The 12,068-nt window shown below is 39.7% G+C and overlaps 1 protein-coding gene across 2 annotated transcripts in view; it reads right to left on the bottom strand.

Moving 5' to 3' along the window:
• The window catches only part of LOC111152360 (EF-hand domain containing 1), a 63,226-nt gene that overhangs the window by 44,065 nt on the left and 7,093 nt on the right, over nt 1–12,068 (bottom strand). For both annotated transcript variants that reach the window (XM_022510873.1, XM_022510874.1), the window contains exons 2-4: nt 9,575–9,796; nt 6,044–6,331; nt 1,614–1,763 (exon numbers count right to left, since the gene is read on the bottom strand). In XM_022510873.1, the coding sequence (XP_022366581.1) occupies nt 1,614–1,763; nt 6,044–6,331; nt 9,575–9,796 (660 nt within the window). The remainder of the gene's footprint in view (nt 1–1,613; nt 1,764–6,043; nt 6,332–9,574; nt 9,797–12,068) is intronic.

Consider the following 12,068-nt stretch of genomic DNA (forward strand, 5'->3'; position numbering starts at 1 on the left):
GCGACCACTATGGAAAACAGTATGAGGTGCCTCAGAAAATTAAAAATAGAAATACGATATGATCCAGTAATTCCACTACTAGGTAGCCTCCAAAGAAAATGAAACACTAATACAAAAAGATATAAGCACCACATGTTCATTGCAGCATTATTTATAATAGCCAAGATTTGGGAATAACCTGTCCACCAAAGGATTAACGGAGAAAGATGTGGTTTATATATACAATGGAATATTCCTCAGCCATATGAAAGAAAAAAGTCTTGCCCTTTGCAAAAACATGGATGAACTTTGAGGGTATTATGCTAAATGAAACAAGTCAGACAGAGAAAGACAAATATTGCTTAATGTCACTTATATGTGGAATCTAAAAAACAACAAAACCAAACCCAGCTCATAGATATGGAGAACAGACCGGTGGTTGCCAGAGGGTTCGGAGCTTGGGGTGCAGGTGGTGGGGGAATGAGTGGAGTAGGTGAAGGAGATTAAGTACAAACTTCCAGTTATAAAATAAATAAGTCATGGGAACGTAATGTACAGAATGGGGAATATAATCAATAATATTATATTAACATTGTAATATGACAGATGGTAACTAGACTTATTGTGGTGATAACTCTGAAATGTATCCAATTGTCAAATCACTATGTTATATACCTGAAGCTAATATAATATACATCAATTATACCTCAATAAAGAACAACAACAACAACAACAACAAAACAAGAGAAAAAAGAGCAGCATGTTTTATACAGGGGCTTATATTTATTAATAAAGATATATGTGAACAGTTTATATGTAATTAGTATTGAAAGAATTTTCATTTATTAATCAGTCCTTTTTATCCATCAACATACCTCTTCTAGTAACAGTATCAACAACACAATCTTTAAGGACAAAAGAATAACAGATATATGATTGATATATAGAATGTCCTTAAAAGAAGATGTTAGTGCTAGGCAAATTTTTCTGAACTAAAAGGAATTACATTTCTGAGAGAACACCTGCAGCAAAGAAATACTGATGATGATCTCCCCATCTTTTGTACAGAAAGGAGAAGACCAAATCTGCCCCCACACACCAACCCACAGTGGGGAGGATAGGATGGTTGGAACAAAGCTGGAAAATACCTAGACTCCTCTGTACTCAGACATTCATATAAAATTTTACAAGAAAGCATCTGCGATAGGATTTCTGTGAAATTACTATTTTATCATTAGAAACCTACCTATGTGAAATAGCTTTGAAATTTCCCAATAAATCAGTTAGGGTTTCCCAAAGAAGCTTATAAAATGAACTCCTATTTGGGAAAAGAAGCAGTCGGTTGGAAGTGTAAAGTGTGAAGCAGACATAGCTCAGGAATTGCTTTAAGATTGAAAAGTTTGGTGGAACTCCTAGGACTTAACTCCATAACATCTTTGCGTCTCGGTCTCTAATACAAAACTTGGACATTCCTGTACCTCCGACTCTGGATGAAACCAGAAAGATAGCATTGTCTCCAAATGGCTAAATTACAGATGTAACGTTTTAAAACACACATCTACCAGAACAGTTGGCTAATAAACATGCATAACATTTGGAGATGAGCAAAGCCACTGACGTGCTTAGTTACTTACTTGTTTGTCAAAGGTGAGAAACTGCTTCAGTTGGTCAAAATCCGATGGGGTGACATACTTACGAAGAGGCTGTTTCCGGAGTTCAGTGTAAGGATCAAGAGCCATCTTCTCCGGGGGATTTAATTCAATTCCTTGACTTTCCAAAAATACCTACATCATGCAAAAGTAATAATGATCATCTTTCTTGAAGCTTCTATAAGTAATAACTGATGGTATAAAGAGAAGCATAATAATCATTTCTATGCCATTGTCCAAATTAATCATTAGCTTCAGTGTGAGGCAAATCTTAGCTGCACTAAGCCTCCAACTGACCCAACACTGTGATGCAGATAACAATTGGCAATTACTGATAAGTATTATAAAGCTTCTAGGCAATATGCTAAGTTAACTGGAAGACATGATAATAAGGTAACTGGCTCCAAATATGAATTTAGATCAATGAAATTTAGTTAGATGCCCAACAACAGAGTAAGTCCTGAGGTTGCTTACATACACACATCTGAAACCCAACCACAGTTTCAAACAATATGTAATTCATATCAGATATGGGGGCAAGCTACACAATGGCAAAGTTAAGCTGAAATCAAATTCCCAACTTTCCAACTCACCAAAACCAATTATCTGATTAAGTCCCCATCTCCACCCACCTCTAAGAAGGAAAAGAATCACTGGTTATTTTAGACCAGAAAATAACTGTAGCAAAATAGGAGAGACAAACCAAATACCCAAATCTCACCAGATAAAGTTAAGGAAAGCATCTGAACTTAACATGATCTTGTTTGATTTGCTAATTTTAAGTAAATATATTTTCTGGAACTATATCTTTTAATACAAGTTGGCATTTCTTCTTCATAAAAGCAGGACAATAAGCTGTATAATTTTTAGTAATCAGAAAAGAACAATGGCATGGGATCTGTTTACATTCTGGAATTAAAATTAATCTGAAATATGGGTTTCTTTTGGGAATTGTGTCATGTGCTTTTGGACAATTCAATAGAAAATATACAGGACCCAGAACCAAAATATTTGGGTTCTAATATTAGCTCTGCTGCTAACTAGCTTGTAACCTTAGTATTTAAAGTTTCACTGAACAGTCTCCAATATCTTTCAATATTAAAACACTGTGATCTCAATGTCTATTAAAACTACTGAGCTGGAGGGGCGCCTGGGTGGCTCAGTGGGTTGAGCCGCTGCCTTCGGCTCAGGTCATGGTCTCGGAGTCCTGGGATCGAGCCCCGCATCGGGCTCTCTGCTCTCTCGGGGAGCCTGCTTCCTCCTCTCTCTCTGCCTGCCTCTCTGCCTGCTTGTGATCTCTCTGTCAAATAAATAAATAAAATCTTTAAAAAAAAAAAAAAAAAAAAAAAACTACTGAGCTGGAGATAATGACTAACACTATTCTACTCTCCCTTGAAATGATGTATTAGTGTAGCAGGATTATTGATTGAGGTATTTAATGGGATTTTTACTCTTTTCTGTTGCTTTCAACAGACCAGGCCCTCTTTTAACCTTACCTTAGGGATTTGGGCAGGAATGCAGAAGCTTCCTGAAGTTGACTATTCTTCCTATCTCTTAGGAAAGGCCTAAACTCTTTGAAGAGATTATTCTGAGGTATCTCAAAAGGACGGGAGAGAAGGGAATGTCTTTGAAGGCAAGGAGAGGAAAAGGGGGAAATTCTCCAGATTGGAAAACAGACACAAGTTGATGGGTCTCAGAAGAGCAAGACCCCACACATGTGCTTAGGGATGCTCAGAGCACACATGCAGCTGGCCAGGCACATCAGTCTCAGGCATTTGGGGTCTCACTATCTGACCTAGCATCAAAGCATCCAGGAGGTGCCCTTGCTCACAGACAGCCTATGGACCCTGCCTGTATGACCCCAGCAGGCCTGGGTGTGCCATCTTGTTGTTCTTAGGGCTTGGAATTTTGGGCAAAGCTGAGGGTGAACAGAAACAGCAGCCCAGTTGGATGGCAGCTCAAGTAGGTTTTATTTTTTAAAACACAAAACAGTATTTCCCACATGCCTGCATATGTGGGGTAGGATTCACACCTGCTACACTATTGGTAATAAAGTCTAGATCTAGGGGTCAGGTTTATGTTATGTACTTTTTAGCAACACTCACACACAGAGGTGGCCGTGACGTTCCTTCAGGAGAAAGTCCATGTGTGAGATACGCTCCCCTCAGGCATGAGCCCCAGTGCTGCCACCATAAGTTAATGTTCATGAATCAACAGAATATTTTAAACATGGCATCTTTAAACAGAAACACGCATTAAAGAAGGTTATAGAAACCTAACTCCGTATTTCTCCTAGGAGCAAGGGATCCGTAGTTGCTAATGATTAAGGGCTCGTGGTGACTTCCTAGAACAGAACGAACATCAACAACGAGAGTTGGGGCACCTGGGTGACTCAGCCGGTTAAGTGTCTCTCTTTAGGAGAGTTGACTCACTGCTCAGCAATGAACTGCTGATATTCAAATTGTTCATAAAGAGACAACTGTAAAAATTATCACAGTACCTGAAATTTAAATAACATTTTATAATTCCTCAGTATAGGTACAATTCTGAAACTGCCTATGAAAGAAAGGACCTCAAAAACCTAAAAAATGAGAGAGAAAAATCTGTTTTTCCAAAGATGGTCGAGCACCTCTACCTTCTGCACTGTTTTTCACTGTTGCTTTGGGATGGCATGGATGCCAGCGCTCCTTCCTTCACTTCCTTGAGGTCTCTGTTCCTCTGCCATCTTTTTTTTTTTTTAAGATTTTATTTATTTGGGGGCGCCTGGGTGGCTCAGTGGGTTAAAGCCTCTGCCTTCGGCTCAGGTCATGATCCCAGGATCCTGGGATCGAGCCCCACATCAGGCTCCCTGCTCAGCAGGGATCCTGCTTCCTCCTCTCTCTCTCTGCCTGCCTCTCTGCCTACTTGTGATCTCTGTCTGTCAAATAAATAAATAAAATCTTAAAAAAAAAAGATTTTATTTATTTATTTGACAGAGAGAGACACAGCAATAGAGGGAATACAGGCAGGGGGAGTGGGAGAGGGAGAGGCAGGCTTCCTGCTGAGCAGGGAGCCCAATGCAGGCTCGATCCAGAAGCCAGGGATCATGACCTGAGCCGAAGGCAGACCTTAATGACTGAGCCACCCAGGCGCCCTGTTCATCTGTCATCCTATCAGTGAGGCCTTCCTGACCAGCCTCTTTACACAGAAGTTCCCTCTGCTTCCCCTTCCCTCTTCTCTGCTCTAGTTTCTTCTGCAGCTCTAAGCAGCATCTGACATGTTACATACTTGTCTGCTTATTTTTGTCTCCTCCAGCCAGAATGTAATAGCCTTTATAAGGGCAAGTCTATGTATTTGGCACCTAGAACCATGCCTGGCACAGAGCAGGCACCCAGTAAGTATTTGCTAAATAAATTATTAAATGTAAAGCATAAATGAGTGAATTCACAGGAACTCAGTGCGTGGTAAAGATTAATCACATGTGGCATTTGGTAACATGGGACTAAAGGCACAAAATACACAGAAACATATCTTTGCTTCTAGAAATTGTTTAAACTAAGACAAATTCAGAAAATTCAGAACTGACTTTATAATACCTACATTTTGTGCTAAAGAAAGGATTCTCCTGAGTCTATATATGTACACATAACTTTTTTAAAATGTATCAAAAATCTATACTTATGAAATAGAGGAAATGAAGAATTCTTCTTGATATAAACAAGCATTCTCCTTTAAAAATTGTTTTATTTCCAGAAATCTTTAGATAGCAAGTTTCTCCCAAATATAGCAAGTATGATTTACAGGAAAAATATGAATTGCACAAAAAATGTTGGGCTCATATCTGCTAATAAAGGTAATATTACTTTTGTAACTCAAACTTCAGATAAATCATCCAATTCCTCTTTCATATTTCTATCCCATCAAGGGTGTACCTCCCCTATTCTCCACGTGAACTGGCATGGGAACTGGTTTCTTATCAAATGATTCAGCTATGGTGCAAGTTTAATTTTATTTGAATGGATATGTATCCATATCATTGTGAAAAAAGTGATGTCACTACACTGTGTTGACACACAGCAATGCACACACAAACACCTCATTAACCTACATAATAATCCATACAGGACAGATTACCAGTGTCCTCCTCTTACCCTTATATTTTTCTTCTCTTTTTTAAAGATTTTATTTGTTTATTTGAGAGGGAGAGAGCACAAGCAGGGGTGGGAGGGAAAGGGACAAGCAGACTGCCCATCAAGCAGGGAGTCCCACACAGGGCTGGATCCCAGGACCCTAAGATCATGACCTGAGCCCAAGGCAGATGCTTAACTGGCTGAGCCACCCAGGCGCCCCCCTCTTACCCTTATACATGAAACATATCCTTCTGTAAATTAGAATGATGCCTCAGACACGACAATTTCAGGAAATGTATACTATACCTGTGTGAATCGGTCACAGTCAACAATGCGGAAAGTTTTGCCATAAATTGTAATGTTTATTCCTCGATTTAGGTCTTTCCAATGGTAATGGTCTCCCTGGTCATTCTTGGTTAGCCGCTGGCGTTTAATTAACTTGCCTTGAAGGATCCCAGAGTTTTCCACAACAGGTTCCATGACAGACATGCTGTCATCTTCCAGATAGTAGTAAATGTTCACTTGACGAATCCTATAATGTTCCTCAGTTGACACAGGAACATCTTCTTGGAAGTAGGCATCAAATTTCAGCACCTATAACACACAAGGAAGGGGAAAATGGCATTGCATTAGTCTTTCATCCAAAAAACATCCAGTGCCTTCCTCTAAAGAGAACCACTCTGAGAGAATAAATACTCATCACTCCTATTTTCTAAACTGAAGGGTGTTAAACCATGGCCCGTGGGACCCATCTATCCCTGCCAACTGATTTTGTATGACTGCCAATCTAAGAATGTTTTATTTACATATTTAAATTATTTAAAAAATCAAAAGAATAAAACTCACAACACATGAAAATGATATAAAATTTGAATTTCAGTACCCACAAATAATTATGTAAATAATTAGCAGGTATTTGCCAATGACTGCTTTCCCATTACAAGGGCAGGTTTGAGTAGTGTGATAGAGACCACATGGACTGTTACTATGGACTGAATTTCGTCTCCCTCCCCCCAAAAATTTGTATGAGGAAGCCCTAACCCTTAATACGACTGTACCTGGAGACAAAGTCTTTAGGGAGTGATTAAGCTTAAGTGAGGTCCCAACAGTGGGGCCCTGAACCAAATGAATTGGTGGCTTTGTAAGGAGAGGAAGACCTATGTCTCAGCAGACCCACCCTGAGGAAAGGCCACATGAGGACATAGCAAGAAAGCAGCTATCTAAATCCAGGAAGAGAGCCCTCACCAGAAACTTAATCAGCATGAGAAAATTAATTTTTATTATGTAAGGCACCAGTATATGGCATTTTATTACGGCAGCTCAAGTTGACTAAGACAGCTACAAAGCCTCAAATATTTACTATTTGGTCCTTCACAGAAAAAGTTTGCTGATGCCTGCTCTAGATACTCAAACTACATACAGACTACTTAGTAATGTGGTCCTTGATGAGATGGCTTAAAGACCTTAACCCCACTAGCTTCACTTCTGTGTCAAAAATCTTAGAATTTCTGCAGAGTCAAAAATTTGGACAAAACTATAACCTTTGGTTTCAAAATGAAAACAAAGCCTCAAGTCCATTTTCTTTAGGAGAGTCCCCTGTAAATGCATATTAATGATATATTCATTCTTAGAGAATTCATATGAATGAGACTCAAATCATCAATCCAGCACAGACTCTTTGGGTGGCACATAAACACACCCTCACTGCACTCAGAAATATACATGACAGATAGAGCAAACCCTAGGACCTCTGGGGAGCATCAGTGGGGAGTAAAAATGGCACATTCTATTGCATATTTTAAAACATTTAAAAATATCAAAAGCTTGTGTTGACAAGCTTTGGGATTAATTTTAAAACTTTCTTTTATCCTGACTTTATTTTGAATATTTCCTCCCCTGAAGAGAAAAATACTAGAATGGTGTTGTAGGTAGACAAGGGTGTGAACTTAAACCTTCACTGGAACTAGAAGTTCCACTGGAACAAGAAGACCGTTTAGTGAAAACACAAATATGGCTTGATGAATGGGAAGATGCATAATTTTATACATGAGTGCTGTTGCTAAAAAGGGTTAGTGTCTACTGTGGAAAAACAAGATTAAAAACCAAAAGAGATCGGGCAACGGCATAGGTAAAATATGCATATAATGGAATAAAACCTTAAAACTCCTAAAAAAAGGTGAAATGCATGAATGGAATGGAATGTTTAAAGGAGAAAGCTAGGGGCGCCTGGGTGGCTCAGTGGGTAAAGCCTCTGCCTTCGGCTCAGGTCGTGATCTCAGGGTTCTGGGATCGAGCCCCACATCGGGCTCTCTGCTCAACGGGGAGCCTGCTTCCTTCTCTCTCTCTGCCTGCCTCTCTGCTTGCTTGTGATCTCTCTCTCTCTGTCAAATAAATAAGTAAAATAAAGTAAAAACCTTAAAAAAATATTTTAAAGGAGAAAGCTAATAAAGTAAAAGCAAAAGACAAAATATCAGTTTCAGGTAACATTTTAGATTGACTGCGAAGTACTGAAATGGAGACATGATCACTAATTCATGCGTGAAATGGTCTGCGCTTGAGCCACAGATATATAAATATATAAAACACGAGAGCCAGAAATGATCAGCTGATTGAACCTTCCTCATTTTACAGAGACTCAGAGTGGTAGATTGACTTGCCTGAGGTCAAACTCAGGGTTAGGGGCTCAAGTGGGGCTGAAACTATCTGTAGACTCACAGAGAAATAAGAAAAAGGTAAAGAAATACCCAACCATATACCTGATACTGTTCAGGTTCAGCCTCTGAATGGATATATGAATATGTTCCTAACAGATGAGTTCACTGAGATGGGGAAAGGGGGATGATATGGATTCTGGCTGAGACATTTAAAAAATTTTTTTAAACTAAGTGATTATGAATGTAAATGGTATAATTCCACCACCAGGTTATTTTCTATCTTCCAGCCTCTAGTTTCAATAGGTACTCAATTAAAGTTGACTAGCTAGATGAACACTGTATAGACATTTAACAAAAAGAATAAAATGAAAAAAAGACCCAAAAAAGACAGAAAGAAAACAGGCTAGGAGTAAATTAGGAGACTTAACTTGTAAAATCTGGTCATTCATTTTCAGTCTCAGTTATACATAAAAATCATCCGGAGATTAAGATCGATGAGGGTTAGGGTGACATCTCAGTTTCTTAAAAGTCCCACTAGGGATCCTGTTGTATGGACAGGGTTAGGACTACCTCACCTTAATTTAAAGAGGAGGCTCACTGACAAGGAAAATTGGGGATGATATGGAAACGTCAACAGATGGAAATAAAATAGCTCACATTACAAAAGCATAAGGGTAAATGAGACAGAAATGAAAATGTTACAGTACCCTCTGGTTATATTATGCTAAACCTAAAACATTCCCTGAAAAATAAAAACTTATGGAGACAGCCTGGCGAAAACTGACAAAAGTTGGAGCTGTTACCATGATGACATTTTGCATTTCACAAAGGCTAAGAATGTGCCATCAGTACCAATAAGACTTCCAAAAAGTAGACAGCACAGAGCAGGTAAACGTGGAGCAATACGAACTCAAGAATTCAGACTTCATCCAACTTTTCTTTAACTGTATTTGGAAAATATTTCAGATTAGTCTACAGGGAATTATTTTCTGTAATAAGCTTCCTGACTAAAGAAAGCCTCTTTCAATCCTGAGTTCAGCTGTCTATGACTAAAGGTTGAGGCATTTGAACAATTTTCTCCTCAGAGCCCTCTGGAAAACCTGTGGTTTGCTGTTGACTTTTCTGCAAACAGTTGGCTCTCAGAAATCTGAATTCAAGGGTACCCTGAAATCCCAGATGATACCTTTTTGTCAAAAGCCACATGTGCAGGAATAAATTGTGCAGGTGGGGCCTGCTTAGGTTGGCCATAAGTTAAAATTGGTGCCTTGCTGGCCAACTCATCCAGCTCAGCCTGGGACAGCTGGTTGACCTGGAGCCGCTCCCCGCCTATCCCAACTGTTGGACGTCGAACAACTGCATAGCCATTCCTGTAGCCCAGCGTCTGGCTTCTATGAAATGCTGTTTTCTGAATAACAAAAGAAGTGTTTCATTAATAATATTTTATGAATATATGTTAGGTAAAAGAGCTAACTTTCAGAAACATCATAACTTAAACCTTGTAAACATCACAAACCTTGTATCAAAAAGCTTACCTATACCAGAGGCTTCTAATATTTTAGGCTAAACACCTGGTCAGGAACAAGGAGAAAAGCAGCAGCCTGAGCTTAAAATAAAACTTAAAGCCATGTTCCAGAATGCCCAATTTAATTACCAGCTCACATTTCATTAGAAACTAAAATATTGCCTTATCTATACTCTTAATCTTCCACTTAATTCTATGTTTTTAATCTTATCTACTATTCAGAAACCATGGAACCTAGAAGATCTGACTCTATGAAATGAATTTTTACTCAAAATAAAAGGCCCTTCTTGTTATAGTAACACAGATACATTCATATAACTCTTTGGAAAGCAAGTATTATATATTTAAAGTCTTGAACTCAATAATTCTACCCTTGATCCTTTATTTTAAAAATATAATCCAAATTATGGCAAAGAACAATATGCCTAAAGCTGACCATTATAATGTTAATTACAATAGTAAAACACTGGAAACAATATAAAAGGCACACATATGAGTTAATAATGGAAAACTCACTTTATGAACTATGATGCAGCCATTAAAATATTGGTTTTAAAGACCACGTGGCAATCTGTGAAAAATGTTTGTGATTTAATAAGCCAAAAAGAGCAGCATATAAAATTATATGTATACTATAGGGTGCCTGGTGGCCTAGCCGGTTAAGCAATTGCCTTCAGCTCAGGTCATGATCTTATGGTCCTGGGAATGAGCCCCACCTCAGTCTCCCTGCTCAGTGGGGAGTCTACTTCCCCCTCTCCCTCTGATCCTCCTCCCCACTTGTGCTCTCTCTCTGTCTCAAATAAATAAATAAAATCTTTTTAAAAATTTTTAAAATTATATGTATACTATAATTAGAAGCATGTAAACATGTACACAAAAAGAAACTGGATTTGGATAATGTTCTCTGTATTATTTCTGAATTATGTTGATTTTTTTTTTTTTTTTTTTATAGTTTTTTTTTTTTTTTTTTATAGAGAGATCACAAGTAGACAGAGAGGCAGGCAGAGAGAGAGAGAGAGAGGGAAGCAGGCTCCCTGCTGAGCGGAGAGCCCGATGCGGGACTCAATCCCAGGACCCTGAGATCATGACCTGAGCCGAAGGCAGCGGCTTAACCCACTGAGCCACCCAGGCGCCCCTATGTTGATTTTTTTTATAATGAGCTTTTTTTGGCAATTGAAAAAAAAACAAAAGATTAAATAGAAAAAGAAGGAAGTGTAAAAGAAATATTTTTAAAGGCAAAGGAGAGACCAAAATGGTAACATACAACACCCCAGCCTCTCTACCCCTCCATAAAGATCAACAATTAGACGGTTATCCATAGACAAAAGCAGCTCTGGAAGAGATTTGGAGTTCAGTTAGGAGGTTTTAGGAACACAGTAGAACAAAAAACCTGAGAATAACTAGAGAAGGAGAAGGAAGACTTCATTTTGCCCACATCACCTCATCCTCCAAGCCACCATTGCTCAGTGTCAAGAGGGAACTTCCTGGCCAGAAAGAGGTACCCTGGCCAGGATGAAAGAGCAACTAGCTTCTCCAGTCTTTTGGGGCAGTCCACGAAGATCCCATGTCAGTTTCCTCCCATCTAGACCAGCAAAGCTGAAGAGTATAAGGCCAGCTAGGAACACGGAAGCAAAAGTAAGGGCTACTGGCAGCAGCCCCTCAGGGGGAGTGACCATGGTGTGGACACCTGCTCCGCAGATAAACCCAGCAGATCTTACCACTGACCCAAAGCCAAGGGCCAGGATAGTTGCAGCCACTGGGTACCCTCTGCAGATTTCATCAGCTTTCATCCTAGAGGCATTCATGATTCCAGGCATCAGAGCCCCTTCCCCTTCCTCCCCTCCCCATATCCCCACCAGAGCCTGGGAACCACACCGGCAGCCAACTCAGGCCTCTGCAGCTGCTGGAATGCAAGATGCCAGCACAGACACCCTCTGGCTGACCCCTCCCCCGTTCATGCACTTGGAACTAGCACCTCCAGCCGTGCATCTGCACACAGCCCAACCCTCGTCACAGGCCTCCACTGAAGTGTGCATGTTGGGGGGAGAGAGTGCAGCCAAACCAGGGCCTCCTGCCAGTGGGCTCATAGTTGGCCCTGTCCTTTGCCTTCTCTGCTTCCCACCACTCTGTGTATGTCTGCCAATGGCCCCTGCCA

The sequence above is a fragment of the Enhydra lutris genome, unplaced genomic scaffold (genome assembly GCF_002288905.1).
Source record: "Enhydra lutris kenyoni isolate GAN:26980312 unplaced genomic scaffold, ASM228890v2 scaffoldscaffold28, whole genome shotgun sequence".
Taxonomy (NCBI): Eukaryota; Metazoa; Chordata; class Mammalia; order Carnivora; family Mustelidae; genus Enhydra; species Enhydra lutris.